Source organism: Macrotis lagotis, chromosome X (assembly GCF_037893015.1).
Source record: "Macrotis lagotis isolate mMagLag1 chromosome X, bilby.v1.9.chrom.fasta, whole genome shotgun sequence".
In the NCBI taxonomy this organism is placed as follows: Eukaryota; Metazoa; Chordata; class Mammalia; order Peramelemorphia; family Peramelidae; genus Macrotis; species Macrotis lagotis.
This window is the reverse complement of record NC_133666.1, coordinates 144,990,674-145,010,668: the sequence shown is the minus strand read 5'-3', so window position 1 is coordinate 145,010,668 and position 19,995 is coordinate 144,990,674. Positions and strand designations below refer to the sequence as shown.

Sequence of the window (19,995 nt, the reverse complement as noted above, 5' to 3'; positions counted from 1 at the left end):
GCCCCCAGACCCTGTGTTGCGCATGCCTCCTGCTCCCCCCACCCCGTTCTTCCCCCTCCCTCCCCTCCACCTTCCCCCCTCCCCCGCGCCTCCTCTCCCGCATCCCTCCATCCCTCTGCCGCAGCCGCATCGCCACCGCAGCCCTGGTACAGCCGAACCCGGCCCAGGCCCCTGATCCTCCCCCTGTTCCAGCCAGGCTCAGTCCCCTATCCCCTCCACTGGGGAACTCAGGTGGCTCAGGTACCCCTCTAGTCCCCAGACTCCGGGGAACCCCTGCGCCCCCGGCCCGTGCCCCCTCACAGCTTAGGTAGGAGGGAGAGCCGAAGAGGAGGAGGAGGAGCCGCCGCAAGATGAAGGATCGGACCCAGGAGCTGCGGAGTGTAAGCTGGGGGGGAGGAGGTGGGGTGAGAGAAAATCAAGGGGTATCAAGTACCCCGTTATTTGGGGAGGGGGTATGTAGAAAGCAATGAGATAAGGGACGGAGAATTCTACAAGAGGTGACTTAATGGGATGGATATACAGGTTATCTTAGAGGGATTCCAGTTTCTCCAGAGTGTACCCCTTTATTCTGAGGGGATTGGGAAAGCCTGGGAGCGATTAGGAGATTGAGATGAGAAGAGAAATTTGGGGAGGTAGATCTGGGCCTCTGATACTCTGTATTTCCAAGAGAGTGCCTAGTAAATGGCAGAGGATAGGATATGTATAGCAGAGAATGGAGAAGAAGGGCCCCTTGGAGATGGGAGGTGAAGTGGTCTGGGGCCCAAAGACTATCATATGATGATATTTGGGAGAATGAATAAGACTAGAAAAGACTCTAATGGTAGCTGGGTAACAAACCCCAGTATTTTCAATAAGAATCATAATATTGGGGGGTGGGGAAATGAAGAACACTGAACTGCTTAAGAGGAAGCCCTGGGCAGCTGAGGAAGAGAAATGTGGGGGAAGGAGCTTGTGTAAATATTTCTCCCCACCTTTTCTTTGAATAAGGTCCTGAGATTTGAAGAACCTGAGAGAGCTTGGAAAGGCCTAGAGGGAGAAGGTATAGAGAGGCAGAGACTGTAATTATCCGGATACCCCAATATTGGATTGGGCTTGGGACCAAATATATCGATGTGGGAGAAAGGGGAGTTGGAGGAGAATGGCTCAGGGGAACAAGGCTCTGTGATAGTTTGTGTGGGATGGGAAAGCGCCTTGGAGTGACAAGAAGGTACTGGGTACACTGATTGGGGAACGTGATGGGAAGTGGTTTGGGGCAGCAAAAGTCCCCCTGTGACTGGGGGGAAGGTGAGATGTAGGAAAATGATAGAGAGATAGGAAATTCTGGACCTTTAAGAGACAATAGGAGACTCAGGGGAAGGATGAATTTGAGGGTTTAAGGGTCACACGTTTTGCAGAGGAAATGTTGCTATTTTGGAAGGAGAATTGAGAAGCCCAGGAGAATCTGGGATGTGGGAATTTGAAAAGGAAGGGGTCCACAGCCCCATGAGAAAGGACTCTAGTAATTAGGAACAGTGAGACAAGGACTGAAAGAAGCATAAAAGACTTGGGATGCATTTGTATAGGTATGAAGGTGTTTGGTTTGAAGCAGTGACTGATAATTCAATTAAAGTAGGATGTCCCCAGAGGAGGGGAAAAAGGTTTTGATAGTTGAGAGATGAGCAGAGGCATTGATACCTAGTCCTTGATATTTGAGGGGCAACAAGAGAAAGAAAATGCTAAATTAAAATAGTTTAGGAAACTGAGTCGCCTAGTAGAGAGGGAACTGGGACACTACACAAAAAGAAAGGAGTTAAGGGTTGGGAGATGACATTTTGAAGGATGGGGCTCCCCAGATTTTAGGAAGAAGGGAGATCAGGGAAAGGGAGACAAGTTTTGTGACCTGGGATGAAGTGGATTTGTAGGTCTGTGATACAAAAGGAAAGAATGAGAAGCTAGGGGATCCTTGAACATTTTCAGAAAGGATTTATTCTAGGGGGAGGTGAAAGGGGAGGAAACTTCATATCTGAGTAGGCCAAGGAGACACTAGTTGAGATGTGAGGAATTGTGGGGGTGGCAGAATTGTCACCCAAATGTTGGAGGGAGGGGTTGGAGGAGCTGGGGAGCTCTTAGGAGGAGTGACTAGTGGCTGGCTGGCACAGTCATTCTGAGAAATTAGGACCTTATGTATTTGTTGGTCAACAAATGACCATTTATACTGGTAGGAATGGGGGTGGGGGGTAGGATAGTAAAAGCCTCCATAGAAAGATTTGGAGGAGTTAAATTCTAGTAAAAAGAAAAAAGATGGGAGGAAAGGGGGGGAACTGAATGAAGATTGTCCTGGCTATCACATTTTTGGGGTAAAGTTCAAAGGGTATTGGAGAAGACAGATACATTGAAAGAAAGTGGGGAGGAAATATTTGGAAGAATTAGAAGGCATTGGAGTATAGGGAGACTGTCCAGAGAAATAAGAGGCATTTTAGAATTCACTGGGAAACATTAGGACGGGGACATTATTGGGCTGAGGTAGTCGCTGATCAGTGACCTAAGACCAGGAGTGAAGCCTTGGATTTGAGGAAAGAAAGGACTGAAAAGGGGAAAAGTAAAGGGGTTTTGTAGGGGGAACCTGAAAGGGAAAATATTGGATCCTGTGGGGAAAGGGGAAAGAGGAAGCAGAAGGAATAATGGGAGTCAGGAGACTATAAGACATAGAAGTCAGGAGCAGCTGGATACACCAGAAGGGGCAATGGACACCCGAAATTGGGAAGGACAGATGGAAGGAAAGGAGGTAAGGCCTCCAGGGTGAAAATGGAAAAGAACACAGGGTCAGGAGGGAACAGAAGCTGGATTGAGGGACTGAGGAGAAATAGAGAGGTTAAAGAAGAGGGCAGCAGGGAATCTGGGAAAGCAAGAGACTGTAAGAAGAGTTGGGAGAATGAATAAGCTCAAGGACAACAGATTAAAAAACTGCTTTACATGAAGAGGGAGACTTGGGGGTGAAAGGAACAAGAGACTAGAGCAGGAGTTCCTAATCTGGGTCCATGGATAGATTTCAATTGGTCTGTAATTGTGAATGGGGGGGGGGGATTATATCTTTATTTTTCACTAACCTCTAACTGAAACTGAGCATCCTTCCATTAAAAATGTAAACAATAAACCTCAGTAATAATTAGGTTTCACCAGACCACCAGATGGGTTCATGACCGACCCCCGCCCCCCCCCCCCCCCCCCGTTAGAGTTAGGTTAGAAAAGGAGACCAGAGTTAGATGAGACTTGGAGATATGAGAGATAAAGAACAGATGGAGGGAGGAGTGATGAAGAAATGACTATTTGAAGAAAAGAAGTGTTTAGTGTCAGAACCTGAAGTGTAAATGAGAAGGGAATTGTGAGTGGAGTACCCGAATGAGAAAAGAATTGGTCTTAGAGGAAGCCAGGTAGGAAGTCAGTCCGGGGGAGGGGGTAGAAGAAAGGGAATGGGGAAGAATGAAGAGAAGGTAAGTGAGGGGATGATATTGGAACATACAAAGAATAAACTAGAAAAGGGGGTAAGGGAAAGAAGACCTAGTTCTGTGGGATGAAAGGAGAAGGGAATTGGAAGAAGGTTCAAGTCTTGTGAGGAAAAGGGGTGTAAGAAAGGGACAGGAGAGAAAGGAAAAAGAGAGAGGGAATGGAGACTGGATCAGGATGGGGGAGCCAGAAGGACAGAAGCCATTAACACTGTTGCTCTTGGCCCCATTAGAACTCAGATTTTGGTATAATTGCCCCAAAGTGAGCCAATATTCCACTAGTAGAATATGATGTGGTGTGTGTGTGTGTGTGTGTGTGTGTGTGTGTGTGTGTGTGTGTGGTGTGTACATGTGCATGCAGACTTGTGTGTTTTCCATTTGATCTCTCACCCAGTTTAATTATATGACTTTCTGTTTGGGTTTCCATCTCAATGTCTCTGTTTTGGTTGTCATCTCTATAAGTCTCTCCATCACCATCTGTCTCTCTGTCACTACTTCCCTGTCTTTTGCTCATGTGCACTGACTCTCTCTGCCTCTGTTCCTTTCACTAACTCTCTGACTTTGGTTTGTCACCCCCTTCTCTGTTTTTTCCATTTTTTTCCTTTTTTTAAAAAAAATTTCATTTTCTTGTCTTTTTCTCCCTTTTCTGCATCTATCTCTTTATTTTTCCTTTCCATCTTATTTTGCTCTGTGTCTCTTCTTTTCTCTCTGTGTCTCCATTCTCCACTCTTATCATCTGTGGAGCTCTGATTCCCAAGGAGTTTGGCTTTATAGGGCTCTAAAAAGCTGGATCTACCAGGCAGGAGGCAAGACAGGATTTGGATGGCCTCCTCCCTGCTTACATTTCCCTCAGTGAGCCAGTGCCTGAGTAACAGCTCTTAGGTCGGCTGGAGGCCCAAGCTTTGTACCCTCCTGCAGACTTACAATCTGGAGCCAGCTGGAGGCAGCAGCCCAAGATCTGGTGTGCTGGAGGTACAAGGCAGGGAAACACCCTGGGTTGGAGGTTCTGGGAAGGAGGTTTGGGGAAAAGATGTAGGAGAGTTGTTTTGAAAGGGAGGGACCAAGTGGGATTCTCTCACTTAGCCTACATTCAGGGACCCCCTCTGCAGGAAGTTATTGGGCTTTGGAGGAATGGAAAACAGATATTTTCCATTTTTATTAAAATCTCAACTGCCTACAACATGCTTTCTACTGGTTGGAACTACTTCCTCTATGACTGAGAAAAATATTCTTGGAATCACAGAAGGCTGCAACTGGAAGACACTTTTTTAAGGCATTGTAGTGTCCCATCATAGAAGGGATCAAGAAGTCAGGACAGAGGGTCAAAATTTTTTTGTGTTATGGATCCCTTTGATTGTCTGGTAAAGTCTATGGACCTCTTCTCTGAATAAGGCTTTTTGGTTGTTTTCATTTATTTATTTATTTGTTTGTTTATTTTTTGGTGAGGGAATGTGGGTTAAGTGACTTGCCCAGGGTCACACAGCTAGTAAATGGTGTCTGAGGTCAAATTTGAAATAGGATTCTCTTGAGCTCAGGGCTGGAAATCTATCTAGTACACCACTTAGCTGCCACAGAATGATATTTTTAAAAGGAAAAAACAAACTACTTGTGATTACAGAGAAAAACAATTATGTTAAAATACAGTTAACAAAATGTAAAAAAACAAAATCTAGTTCAGCACCACCACCACCACCCTTTTTTTTTGGCAAGGCAGTGGGGTTAAGTGACTTACCCAAGGTCACACAGCTAGGTCATTAATTAAGCCTCTGAGGTCAGATTTGAACTTAGTTCTGCCCGTCCCCAGGCCCGGTGCTCTATCCACCATCCCCCCCTTTTTTTCAACAGTAAAGGAAACTGAATTGGTAGAAAGAGATTTGGTCAAGACTACACAAGCAGTCAGTAGTAAAATTAAGACTAAAACCCAGGGGAATCTTGTTCCAAGGGCAGTGATCTGAAATTGGACAGAGATTCCTAGGTCTGATGAAAAGGAACTACCAACCTTGAGGTTGGCCCCTGAACATCCATATAACTAAGAGGAAAATGGCAGGATGGACTTCTTTGAATAAACCAGCAAGAATAAAAAAAATGAGCCAACCCAAGTGGAGAAAAAGAGATCTGTTACACATAGAAATAGCCTGTTGATAGAAAGTAACATGATTTTTCAGATTTTGAGAGAGGACAGGCATACTGTGAGGAATAATTGAAAGATAACTGGTCAGAGTCAGAGACTTGGATTTCAGTCTTCCCTCTGACTTGAGCAAATCACTTCAAGTCCCTTAACCTCAATTTCCTGATCTTTTAAATTAGGGTAATAATTTCCCTGCCTCCCTCACAGATCGAATTGTGAAGCAATTCATTGGAGACACAGCTCAAGGGACACAAGCTAGACCTCAAGAAGAGATTTCTAAGGCCATCACAGGATGGAGAGAGGGAAGCTAGGGATTGGGAGAACATTCAGGTGATTTATGGAAACGAGGAAAGAGTTAAGAATTTAAGCAAAAGTTTCCAGAGGGAATAGCCTTTGCAGGGAGAGTTTTGAAGTACCGTGGTTTTCTCCTGAATAACTACCATCCACCTTTGGAGAGCAGAAAGCGCTCCTTGTTGGGGTCTTTGGAGCCCTAAGTTGGGGACAGTCTTTAGAGGAAGCAGGAAAGAGAGGTTGGTATGTCCTCCAGCCACTAGTGCTAAGAAAGGAGGAGGAGGAGGGAGGAGGAAGAGGAAGGGGACTGATAGGGAAGTTGAAGGCAATGGGGAGAGGGAGCTGAGAAGAGATAGGTATAGAAATTGAGATTGAGATCAGAAGCTTCCTTAGGAAGGTAACAACTAGAGAAGACAGAAAAAAAAAAAACAACAGAACAGAAACAGAAAGGGAATGTGCATCTATTGAGCTGCATCTATGTATATCTGTGTGTGTGTGTGTGTGTGTGTGTGTGTATGTGTGTCTTCCGTGTTGAGGTGTATGTACTCTTTCTGGTACAAATTTCCCTGTTGTGTATGTGTGACCATGTACACTAGGGAGGTGGCTGTCCCTGATGTACAACTACCTTGTGCTCCTGACTCTCTCTGTGTCCCCATCCATATATTCCTGTGGGATTCTGAGTATGTCTTAATATGTCTATTTCTTCCCATGTCCACATGTATCCCTATACATATATTCTTTTTTTTGGTAAAATTTTTAATGCATTTAAACAAATACAAACTGAGAAAAGAAAAAAGGATAATTCCATGTGCACAGAAGAAAATAAGAAGATTCAATATAAAACAATGAATTTTCATTTCAAGAAAACCTAGATAATAAATTCTACACATTTTTTTCAGTTACCCAACTTTGCTTTCTTATAGATTTTCTATTGTTCTTTGCTATGAACTTTTTAGCTTTTTTTGTTTTGTTTTTTAGGGTTTTTTGCAAGGCAAATGAGGTTAAGTGGCTTGCCCAAGGCCACACAGCTAGGTAATTAGATCAGATTTGAACCCAGGTATTCTTGACTCCAAGGCTGGTGCTTTATCCACTACACCACCTAGCTGCCCCACTTTTTAACTTTTTTCCCTTCCCCTCCCTCATCCCTGCCCTAAAGAAGGCTACAATTAAACTTGTATATATATATAATATATATATATGTACATATATAGATAGATAAAGAAAGATAAATACATATAGATATAGATATAGATATACACATACACATAGATATATACACATATATACTTAGATATCTATAAACATTCACATATGCACCCATATTCACTCATACACATATATTTAATGCTGTACTATGTATATTTCTACTGGTCATCTCTTTTTCTGAAGATAGCATCTTGCTTCATAGTTCCAAGTCTTTCCATATTTTTAAAAAAATTAATCAGTTTATAGTTTCCTATTTCACACTAACATCCTATTTGAGAGACTGTCTATGAAAGGTCCCCCCCTCCATTTTCTACATTTCTTTTATTCTTGGCTACATTGATTTTATTTATATGAGAAAATTTTCACTTAAAATATTCAAAATTATCCATTTTATGCTTCAACAAAGCCATAATATACTTTAAAATCTGATAGTGCTGAATTTTCTTCCTTTATATCTTTTTTTATCTTTGTTTTATCTTTAAAATTCCTGATTTTTTTGTCAAGTAAACTTTATTTTTTCTAACTTAGTAAGATAATTTTTAAGTAACTTAATTGGGATGACATTGAATAAATAGGTTAATTAGGTAATACCTAACTTTTTAACATTTAAAAATTATATTGTATATATAATTGGTAATCTATATTACCAATCCATGAAGAAAATAAACACTCCAATTAATTAGGTCTGACTTTATATGTATTAAAAGTGTTTTGTGTTTTCTGTTTATGTTCATATCATTTCTGTGTCTGTTTTGTCAGATTTATACATATAGTGTTGAGTATAGCTATGTGTCCATGTTATGTATGTACTCCTTTGTTCAAGAATCCTTGGATCTGTTTGTGTCTGTACCTGCCTGTTTTGATGATTGTGTCTGATAGTATCTGTGTGTGTGTGTGTATATATATGGATATATGTTGCTTTCTCTAAATGAGCACAGAGTCTTTCTATCTTTATGTCAATGAAGTCTGTGTATAAATGATACCTTGAGATCTCAAAATACTTAGCATCCCCAGAAGGGACAGAGACAAGACCACTCTGAGAAGGTGTCCCATATGCCTCCCTGGGGCATGGGTGATACAGGAGCATGGCAGTTGAAATCTCTATTGTCTGGGGTTTTACCTGGTTTCAAGTTTCTAGATTATTTCTGTCTGGGATTTCACTTGAAAATTCTGGGCTCCATCCTAGGTTTAGTGATGTCTGAAGTTTTTTTTGTTTGTCTAATTGTTTGTTTTCTAAGGCTCTGAAGTTTTTGGTATTTGGGGTCTAAGTGGCCTCTGCTTAAACTCTATCTGAGGCTTTGTCCAAACTCCGAGACTTGGAGTTCTTTCTTGGTTCTATTTGGACTCTGTCTAGGTTCTCTTCTGTCTGAAATCTGTCTAGAATTTGTCTAGGTTCTATTTCAGCTCTGTCTAGACTTTACTAGGGGTGTCTAGACTCTGTTTAGATTCTATCTGAGACTTTATCGAGGTTCTCTTTGGTTACTGTCTGGGTTTTGTCTAATCACTGTCAGAGAGTTCTAGGTCCTGTCTTTGGTTCCCAAGTTCAAATCAGAAGCTGTCTGGGCAAAGTTAGCATACTTGCTTCTATCTAGTTTTTATCTTAGGCCACCTCATGTTTGGGCTCCGGTGAAAATACTATCTAGGATGTCTTTGGGGGGCTTAACCTTCAATATGTCTTGGGATCTGGGCTCCTACCTGGACTCTTGTAGGACCACTAGCTTGGGTTGCTTTGGGGCTCTCATTAGATCCCAGACAGTGAGATAGATGTGCTCAGCATAGTGGACCCTGGAAGTGACCTGAAGGACCTTCTTTGACAGGACCTAGGGAGGGTTGGGAGTCTGCTATTCAGTATTCCAGCCTCTTCTCAAACTGGGTATTTGAGAGACTTAGGAATACTGAGATTTAGAGGGAAAGAAGTAGCCTGTAGAACAGGTGGGAGGGGATATGTGTGTGTGTGTGTGTGACAGTGTGTTTGTGTGTGTGAGGTGAGTGGGGGGCTTTCGTGTGTTGTGTTTGTGTATGTGTGTTGGTGCATGTCTGTGTGTATCAGTATGTAGGTGGATGACAGCAGTTCGTGTATCAGTGTGCGGGTGTGTCTGTGTCAGTGTGAGTATGTGCCTCTTTATGCCTGTGGGTATTGGGGGTGGGGGGCTGAACAGTGCCACAGGAGAATCCAAGCAATAAAAAGTAAGTGGGTGTCAAGTTAAGGGAATGAAAAGCAGAGAAATGCGTGGAGTGGAGTTGGGGGGGGGGTAGAGCATCTCGGAGGCCTGCGCAGGACATCGGGGCTGAAGAATTGTGTGAGGTCTCAGCCGTCTCCTGTTCTCTCCTGTCCCAGCTCCCCGCCTATGGCTCTGACTGCTTGGTTCCCCACAGGCAGGCAGCAGGGCTGTGACCTTGCAAAAGGGATGCAGTTAGCAGAGGGAGGAGTAAGAGGGATGTGGGTAGTGGGGACCCACTGGGGGAGGCTAAGGCTGAGCCAAGTCCAAGTGGGTGAGAAGAACTAGGGTGGGGTGTGGACAATTCATCTCCTCCCCACTCCCACATCCAATCCTTGAATTTCATGACTGGGTACCAAAGAAACCAAAGATCTTTGATCTCAAAGCTGGAAGTGCTTGAATAACGGGGATCGGGGGCGCTGGGGTCGAGGGTAGAGGCCTTAACCTTGAAAGAACAGATTTGCATATGGCTTGTTCTCCAGGCAAAAGACAGTGATGATGAAGAGGAGGTGGTACATGTGGACCGAGATCACTTTATGGATGAGTTCTTTGAACAGGTAAAATATTTCAAGGGAAGCTCCAGTCCCTGTCCTGGTATAGGCATCCCAGGTCCTCCTTCCTTCCTCCAAACTCAAATCCCCCCAAATCCAAGTTTTCTCTTTCTCTGGGCCTCATCAACCACTAAACTTCCTGGTACATTTTTTTCCATACCAGACCTATGATTCATGAGTGTAAGGAGCTCTCTATAAGGAACCCCAACAACCAATGTATACTGAACATTTCTTGGAAAATTATGGCTGTAGAGCATTTGTTTGGAGGGTCCAACAGCCCTCCAAGTGCAGGGACTTGAATCTAAGTCCCTCCTTGGGTTTTTGTTACCACTCACCCCATGCTACCAATGGACCAGGAATATTCTCACCTTCACCTCAAGATCTAGGGCCCTTCCTCCACTGCCAACACCGCTTGGTCCTTCCACCTGTTATTCTGAGTCTCTTCACCCTATCTACCCTTCTGTCCAAACTCTGCAGGTGGAAGAGATCCGAGGCTGTATTGAAAAGTTGTCTGAGGATGTGGAGCAGGTGAAGAAACAGCACAGTGCTATCTTAGCGGCACCCAACCCTGATGAAAGTGAGTGGGTGTGTGTGTGGGGGGGGAGAATATCAAGGAACTTGGACTCAGGCTGGGATTAGATCCTTGAGCCAAGAAAGGGGGAGGGGGGAAAAGTTCATCTGGATCTCCATCAGCTTATTTTCATAACCAGTCACCAAACCCTATGGGTTCCACATTCAAAGTATCTCTGACATCTGTCCCTTCTCTATTGTCACTGCTAACTAACTCATTTTTAGATAGGTCCTAACCACCACTTACCTTGACTATTACAATAGCTTCCCAATGGATCTTCCCACTTCCCCCTCATCCCCACCCTCATCTACTCTAGCTTCCAGAATACTCCTTCTTACACATAGATCTAATCATGCCTCTCCTCTAATTTAAAAACAAAACAAAACAAATAAACAATTTCATAATTCCCTAATTATTTTTTCAAAGTTCAAATTCTTCTGTATAGCATTTAAGGTCCTTCTGTGATTTAAAGCTAACATACTTTTCCAGCTTTTTTTCTTATTACACCTCCACGTACTCTTCAACTAAACTGTTTCTGTCTCCTAAACATGCCCTAAGCTTTTCTACCTCAGTGCCTTTGTTTGGGATTCCCTCTGCTTACATGTTCTCACTTTTTCTTTTCACCTGTTGAATTTCTCCCCAACCTGTAGGCCCAATTCAGAAAACCCTCTCCCTCTCCCTCTTATTGGTGATGAACTCTTATTCTCTTGCTAGATTGAAAGGTCTACAAAAGAAGGTGCCATCTTTTACCCTCTGCCCCAGACTATATCAGGACATGATATATCCACATACACCTCTTTTTTTCTCTTGCCTCAACTCTCTCCTGGGTTTCTTCATCCTAAAAATGAAAAGTTGATGATAATGAGAGGTCCCATTTCTAAATCTTACAAGGTGCTGACCTCATCTCAGCAATCATAGGGTGAAAATATCAGATGGGGTTACATGCAAAATGAAGCAAGACTTGCAAATCTTATCTTCATTTTATAGGGAGGAGAAAAAGACCCAGAGAGAGGAGGATCACTTGGCTGGCAAATTATCTAAACTGAGACTGGAACTTTTTCTTGAACATAGAATCAGAAATGAATTCTATCACTGAATTGAGGTTCACACAAGTGAAGAAACTTACTCAAAGTCACATAAGCAGCAAATGGCAAAGATGAGATTCAAACCTGTAGCCTCTGACTCCAAATTCAGTCCTTTTTTCATTTCAGCATGCAAGCCCCTTAGGTCTTTTAACAAGACCAGTGTACTCTCTGTTACATCATGGTCACTCTCTGATGACATGGTTTGCCTGCTCTATCCCCATCATCTACACAGTTTTGGGATTGTCAGGACAAAGTCTCCATGGCTGGCTCATCATTATCCTCACCCAGCTTGTGATTGGTTGAATACCACTTCACCACAACCACCACCATCTAAAAAACTCCTAAAGCACCCCTTTGTGGAGGATAAGAGTCCATATCCAGTGTTCCCAAATTCCCCATGTTAGTTAAAGTTAGTTACAAGGGATATTTAGCCCAGAAAAAGAGAAGACTGAGGGGAGGAATGGGGAGGTATATGATTGGCTGACTTCAAGTAGTTGAGATGCTATCATGTGGAATTAAACTTTTTCTTCCGGGTCTCAGAAGGCAGAACCAGGAGTAATGAATGCAATAGTTAAAAACTCAAATGGATAAAGATTTACAAAGTAATAGTATTCCTATTTTACAGATGAGGAAACTGAAGTTCAGGGATGTTAAATTATTTCTCCCAGAATCACACAGCTATTTAATGGCAGAACCATGACTCAATTCATATATCTTGCCTCTAAGTACAAAAACACAGTGCCTTTGGCAAAGATGCAGATTTCTGCTTCTTATTAGGAAGTTTCTCCCTATAATTTATAGATAACCAAGAGTATAATGGTCCTAGAAGGTAGTGAGTTCTCCATTACTAGATTTTCATTTGTAGAGGCTAGATCATTTGTCAAGAGAGAGAATCCTAACTGATTAGCTATGGGTTAGATCCTTTCGGATTGGTTCTAAGCTTTATTTTTTTTTCCATTGATTAATACAGAATTCTGCTCATAGAAGGAACCTAATAATTGCTTATTGAATTTGAATTATTTTGGCCTTTGACTATTTTTTTAAAATTTATTTATTTTTGAATTTTACAATTTTCCACCTAATCTCACTTCCCTCCTCACCCCCCACAGAAGGCAGTCTGATAGCCATTACATTGTTTCCATGCTATGCACTGATCTAAATTGAATGGGTTAAGAGAGAAATCATATCCTTAAGGAAAAAATAAAGTATAACAGATAGCAAAATTACATAATAAGCTAACTTTTTAAAAAAATTAGAGGTAATAGTCTTTGGTCTTTGTTCACTCCACAATTCTTTCTCTGGATACAGTTGGTATTCTCCATCACAGATACCCCAAAATTGTCCCTAATTATTGCACTGATGGAATGAACAAGTCCATTAAGATTGATCATCACCCCTATGCTGTTATGGTGTACAATGTTTTTCTGGTTCTGCTCATCTCGCTCAGCATCAGTTCATGTAAATCTTTTCAGACTTCTCTGAATTCCCATCCCTCCTGGTTTCTAATAGAACAATAGTGTTCTACAACTTACATATACCACAATGTGTTCAGCCATTTCCCTTTTGAGGGACATTCACTCAATTTCCAATTCTTTGCCAACCACAAACAGAGCTCCTATAAATATTTTTGTACAAATGATGTTTTTACCCTTTTTCATGATCTCTTCAGGGTAGAGTATTGCTGGATCTTATTGCCCTTTGAGCATATGAATTTGAATTTAGATTCAAACTTGCTCTTTTCCTCTTTTCCAAACAGAGACCAAACAAGAACTGGAAGACCTGACTGCAGACATCAAGAAGACGGCCAACAAGGTTCGATCCAAATTGAAAGGTGAGGAACATAACCCCAAGGCCCTAAGATATTACTGATTTAAACAATGAAGTAAAATGTTATCCCTCCACCAAAATAAAAATTGCCATCTCCTACAAAGATTTACAGGCAAATCCCATTTGTTTATCCAGAGTTACTGAGTACTGAGAAACAAACAGATGACAGGGACATTAACCCTCCAATCCTGAGGGCAGCTGGGTGACACAGTGGATAGAGCACCAGCCTTGTAGTCAGGAAAATATGAGTTCAAATGTGGTCTGAGACAATAAGTGCCTAGCTTTGTGACTGTGGGCAAGTCATTTAAGCCCATTGTTTTATATAAATAGAATTTTAAAAAAATTCTCCACTAAAAAAAAATAGAGATTCTATCTTCAATGATTTTACCAGCATCATGGCAGATGTGTCTCCTATCTGACTAATACCAATTTAAAACCAGACCAAACCACCAGCTTCTCCAGAATTTTCTGGGAATGAATCTTGAGCCTTTTACAATATTTAACCTTATTCCTGCTTAACAAATGCTTGTGAAGTCTTAGGCTGAGTGCTGACTCAGCACATCTTTATGGTACAATGGAAACAATTTAGGACTGGAAGTCATTAGACCTGAATTCTGAATTCTTGTCCTGACCTCTTTTACTGTGTAACCTTGGAGAACTAAGTTCCCTTCTCTGGGTCTTAGTGTTCCCATCTATAAAATGAAGGGGCTGGTCCTGGGTGATCTTTAAATGCTTTTCCAACATTCTAAGGTTCCATTTTTTAGGATTCCATCCAGTTCTGACACTCTGTGTTCTATATTCCAAATTCCCATCCAGTTAGGACTTTCCATGTTCTAAGGTGACTTTTTACAATGATTTTAGAGATCATCTATTCCTGAGGTTCCCAGACTATGGACCATCAGTCATAATGGAGAACCATGGAGTAATTATTGCAATATAAATTCTTATATGCTCTTGTTTAAGTCAATGATAATATTCACATATTCAGCTTCTGAATACTAGTAGTACAATAAAATATATTAGACTGTGAGATGCTGCAATGGATAGAGTACTGGAACTGAAGCCCTGAGTTCAAATTTGACTTCTGATACTAATTGTGTGATCCTGGGCAATTCCCTTTACCTCTGTCTGCCTCAATTTACTCATCTATAAAATGAAGGCAATAATACCACCTACTTCCCAAGGTTATAAACAGTGAGGATAAATTTAGATAATATTTGTAAAGTGCTTTGCAAATCTTTAAATGCTATATAAATGCTAGCTATTATTATTATTACATGAGATAATGTATGTGAAATGCTTTACAAACTTTAATGTACTATATCATTATTTTTATTATTATTATTGAATAATCATGTGAAATGTTTTGATGGTAAAAATGGTCCTTATACTTGAAAAGGAAACTATTATAAGCATCTGAGTCAGGGATCTGTATTCAGATCATACCTCTGACATGTAGTAACTTTGTGTCTTGAACAAGTCATTTCACTCCATCTGCAAAATGAGGGGGTGGGCTCGATGGCTTCTGAGCTCAGGGTCTGTGACTCGATTGAGATATTTCAATGGTAAGATCCAAGATTAAGATTGAGAAGGATGTGAAAATTTATCATTCCATCTCATTTTACATTTGAGGGAAACTGAGGCACAGAGAAAGGAAATGACATTTCCAAGGTTGCCACAGTAAGAGAGGCCAGAACTGATTTTTTGCTCAAGGTCTCAAGGGTAAGGAAATAACAAACCCAGGATTTGAATTGAGGTCCTCTATCCAAACTCAGCACTCTTTCTACTCTGCCACCAGCACTGCCACTCACTCATTTTAAATATAAAATTTTATTGATGCTTTTTTTGTTTTCTTAATTCCAAAGTTATTTCCTATTTAATACCATACCATCTCCACCCTCTCCTCTCAATCACCAGAGCACTCTCCTGAACAAAGAAAAACATTTAGACAAAACTGATTAACAGAGATCATGGGCAACATCTGAGATCATGGGCAACATTCCAAACTTGTTTAGTTTGTCAAATCACTCCATTTTACAAAGCAGGAAACTGAGGTCCAGAATAACTTGCCCAGGGTCACCTGTAAGTGACCTTAAAGTCAAGTTTCCTTCCCCTACAACATGGAATCCTTAGCAAGGTGGCTGCTTCCCCCAGTCATCTTAAATTTACCATTAACCACTAGTTATTAACCTTTGTCTTATGGTCCAAGCTCCATACATAGATGAAGGGAGAGTATATTCTTGGACATAGCCCTTGGTCTTAAAATAGTTCACAAGGTTCCTACATTTCTAGCCTTCTTACAGTCCATGATGCTCTACATGAAACTCCAACTCTTGGCTTTGTGCATTTTGCATCAATAACCCATTCCTGGAATGCTCCTGGTCTTCACTTCTACCTTTCACTTCCTTCAGATACCACCTTCTTCAAAAGATCTTTGCTAGTCTCTTCCCTCCTTCCCTCTAGTACCTTCCCTTCTGATATTTCCATACTCTGCATCTGTACATTTATATCTATGTGTTCATAGTTAATTACATGCCTTCTCTTCCAACTAGATTGTAAGCTCCTCGAGGGCAGGGGTTTTGTGTGTGTTTTTTGGAAGTTTGTTTTGTTTTTTGCCATTCTTTGAATCATCAGCATTTGTCACAGTGTCCAGTATATAGTAAGTATTTGATAGATCCTTGTTAATGCATATGTCATGAAGGGAAGATAGTATTACATTTGATAGTTTTAGGATCAAAATGTATTTGAATCATATTCCCAATTCTTTGAAGATTGCATGGCTATGCTCACTTATATAAGAAAACTATTACTCAAGATATGTTTTTCTTAAGCATTTCAGATAAATTGAAGACTTTTACAGGAAATTATGATTAAATTAGGAAGGAGGGTCATAGGAAGTCTTGTGGGTCACCCCTCTCTGCCTGATGGTCTCCTCTTCGCCCTGCCCCACCCTCATTTGGGGGGGGGGTGTTTGTTTTTGCAAGGCAGTGGGGTTAAGTGACTTTCCCAAAGTCACACAGCTAGGTAATTATTACATGTCTGAGGTCAGATTTGAACTCAGGTCTTCCTGACTCCAGGGTTGGTGCTCTATCCACCACATCACTTAACTGCCCCTTGCCCTACACTCTTCATTCTTCATACTCTCTTGGCAGCAATCGAGCAAAGTATTGAGCAAGAGGAAGGACTGAACCGCTCTTCAGCTGACCTTCGTATCCGAAAGACCCAGGTAAGAGGGAATGATCCTTTCCCAGAAATGCTCTTCACCTATTCTTTGCTCCAAACAATACCACAATCTCATAGAATCACCCCTGATCTCTCCTGATGGGTCCTTACTTGTTAGAAGTCTGCCCTGCCCTGGGCTCTAGAGGGGTGCATCCAAAAAAACTATAATCCTTTTCTGAATGGTGACCATCTCCAAACTAGGGGGTACCTCTATATCTCTTTTCATCTTTCTCTTCCTTCCCCATCTTACCTCTGCTTCTCCTTTCATAATCATTATCTCTTTCCACCTTTGTCTCTTTATCTCTCTCTCTCTTCCTCCACCATCATTCTCTTTTATCTTTTCTGACTATCCTTTGCTTCTCTTCTTCTTTCTCCTCTTCCCCCTTCTCTTCTCTTTCTTATCCCCTTCTTTTCCTCTTTCTTCTTTATCTTTCTCCTTTTCTCTGCTTCTTTCACTCTTCTTGCTCCCTCTTTCTCTCCACCCCATTCACTTATCTCTCTCTCTCCAATCCTCCCACTTTCTATTGTACCTTTCTCTCTTTCTCCCTTAACTTTTCTCTTCTCATCCCTATCTCTCTTGGCCTTACTTGGGAGTCTATTCCTCCACCCTCTTCTCTACCCCCCAATTCCTATAGCACTCTACGCTGTCCCGGAAGTTTGTGGAGGTGATGACTGAATATAATGCAACGCAGTCCAAGTACCGAGACCGATGCAAGGACCGGATCCAGCGACAACTAGAGATTAGTGCGTATCTGACTCTCTCTCCTGCCTGCCTACCCAACCTTCCCAAAATTCTGATTTGCTTCTAGTCTGTGCTTGAGACTCACACACTTTAGAACCAACCTGAGACCTTCAGGTTCTAAAAGGGAAATGGGGAGAGAGGTCTAGATTGAGACTGGGCCCACCTTTTTTAGGCCTACACTGAAGAGGCCTTGGGAGCTTCCCTAGGCCCAAACCTTTCCTTGGGTATCCATCCTGTTTTCCCTTCAACTAGCCCCCTCCCTGGGTATCCACATCCTCTAAACATCCCTTTCTCTCTTCAGCTGGAAGGACCACAACCAATGAAGAGCTGGAGGACATGCTAGAGAGTGGAAAGCTGGCCATCTTTACAGATGATGTGAGGGAGGAACAGGAGTGGGGGTGGGGGCTGCCATGGCATTTGGTCTAGGATAGAACTATTTTGATTCTTTTGCCCATGTCCAGAAACTGTTCTTAGTAATTCCTCCTCCTCTTACATTTTGCCCCTCATTCAGGCCCTATCATTCTATCTTGATATTTTTCCTTCTTCATATCATTCTCTTTCTGTCTTGCTCACCTCTTTCTTATACAGTAATCAATCAATCAATCTACAAGCATTTATTAAGTGCCTACTGCCTACTTTATTTGTTGGGATGGGCCCCCAACAGTGGCTGTCCCTTAGTCTCTGGGAGCTGGAGGGGAATTTCAGATCCAGGGATTGTCAAAAGGTCAGATCTATGATCAAAGGAGATCATTTCACAATGAAGGGGATGAAGCAAAGGTGTCTGCTGCTGAGACCGATTTTCCACCTCTCCACTCCCCCCAGATCAAGATGGACTCACAGATGACCAAGCAGGCTCTGAATGAGATTGAGACAAGGCACAATGAGATCATCAAACTGGAGACCAGCATCCGGGAGCTGCATGACATGTTTGTAGACATGGCCATGCTTGTGGAGAGTCAGGTAGCCTTATGTAACCCCAGCCCCTCTCCAGACCTGTACCATTATCCCTTTGGCTGCTGGGCCACCTGGAGCCACATGGGCCCCTTATCTCTGCAGGGAGAGATGATTGACCGGATTGAGTACAACGTGGAACACTCTGTGGACTACGTGGAACGGGCTGTGTCCGACACCAAGAAAGCTGTGAAATATCAGAGCAAGGCCCGGAGGGTGAGAGGGTTGGGTGAAGCTGGGCCAGGGTGGGTGAAAGGGGAGGAAGTTGGAGCCTGGGAGGCAGAAGGCTGGGGTTTTAGGGCGAGAAGTATGAGGTAAGTGGTGAAATAGGGGTGGAAGGACCTAATCTCCTGCTCTGACTCTTCCTTATTTCTGTTTGTCTTTTTTCTCCTGCCCTTTTCCTCTGCACCCACATCCCTTTTCTCTCTTAACATTCCCAATTCACCTCATACTCTTTGGCCCTGACTGTTACCTGTTGTCCATCTTTGTTTCTCCTCATTTCACCTTCTTCCTTTTTCTCCCATCCCCTTTCTTCTCTCTTTCTTCCTCTAACATCTTTTTTTCCCTCTACTTCCTCCTTTCTTCTTTCTCCCCATTCTCTTTCTCCTCTCGCTCTTTTTTCCCTTTCTATTTCTGTCTCCATCTTCTCTCACCTCTCCCTTCACCTTCTCTTCTTTCTAACCTCTTCCTCTTTTTTCTCTTCTGCCTTTCTTTCCTCTTACCTTCTTCCTTTTTTGCCTTTCATCTTTTTTTTTCTCCTTCATGTTCTTCTCTCTTACCTTCTCTTTTCTTTTATTAACTTCACTATTTCCTTTTCTCCCTTACTTTAAATTCTTCTCTCCCCTCTTCCTATTCATTTTCTGCTTTCTTCTCCCCTTCTTAATTCTTTTCTTCTCCTTTTCTTTCCTTTCATTTCTCTTCCCTCTTTTTTCATTTTTCCTCTTTTCCCTCTTCTTTTCTTTCATCCTCTCTTCTACCTTTACTGATTCTCTTTCCTCCTCTTCTTCCCCTTCTCTTTTTTCCTTTTCTACCCCTTTACTGCCTCTCTTTTCTCTTCTCTTCCTTTTTCCTTGTTTATTCTTCTTTTACTACCTCTCTTTCTCTTTCCTTCTTGTCTTTCTTTTTCTCCTTCCTCTTTACCTCTTTTCTTTTCTCCACTTTCTCCCCTTTCTTCCTTTTCTCATCTCTTCCATTCCTCCCCTTTCCCTTCTTTCTTCCCCCTTCCTTATTCTTTCATCTCCCTCCCTTTTCTTCCTGTCTTTCTCCTCTCCACTCTCCTTTTTCTCCCTTTCCTCCTCTCCTTCATCCCTCTTTCGGTCTCTCCCTGTCTTCTACTTTCTCCCACCTGCAGAAGAAAATCATGATCATCATCTGCTGTGTGGTGCTGGGGGTGGTGCTTGCGTCGTCCATCGGGGGGACGCTGGGCTTGTAGACCTGTCCCCTCACTTTTCCCTCATCTCCCCAAGACCCTCTCACCAGAATGGGAGCAATACCCCTCTCCCCATCCATCCATCCATCCATCCAATCATCCATCTATCCATCTATCCATCCATCCATTCCCCAGCTTCCCCCAACCCCTTCTTCTTCCACTCCAGTCTCAGCCCCTAAGATCGGATCCAGGCAGTTCCCTCCCCTCGTCCCACCCTCACTGCCCATAATGTGGACTTGAGCAATCCCCTCCCCACCCTGCCCCCACCCTGAAGTGGGACCCACATGTCCC

General features: G+C 42.4%; 1 protein-coding gene across 1 annotated transcript; it reads left to right on the top strand.

Annotated features, from left to right (window-relative positions):
- Positions 1-350: 350 nt before the first annotated feature.
- Positions 351-19,707, top strand: STX1B (syntaxin 1B). Its single transcript, XM_074200770.1, has 10 exons — positions 351-380; positions 9,809-9,883; positions 10,355-10,454; positions 13,290-13,364; positions 16,513-16,586; positions 17,218-17,326; positions 17,626-17,699; positions 18,147-18,284; positions 18,381-18,491; positions 19,627-19,707. The coding sequence occupies exons 1-10, from the start codon at positions 351-353 to the stop codon at positions 19,705-19,707; spliced, it is 867 nt and encodes a 288-aa protein (XP_074056871.1).
- The last annotated feature ends 288 nt before the right edge of the window (positions 19,708-19,995 follow it).

Coding starts and splice junctions, on each gene's coding strand:
- STX1B (XM_074200770.1), top strand. CDS start 351: ATGAAGGATCGGACCCAGGAGCTGCGGAGT. Junction 13,365..16,512: donor GGTTCGATCCAAATTGAAAG/GTGAGGAACATA, acceptor CTCTCTTGGCAG/CAATCGAGCAAAGTATTGAG. Junction 17,700..18,146: donor TGGCCATCTTTACAGATGAT/GTGAGGGAGGAA, acceptor CACTCCCCCCAG/ATCAAGATGGACTCACAGAT.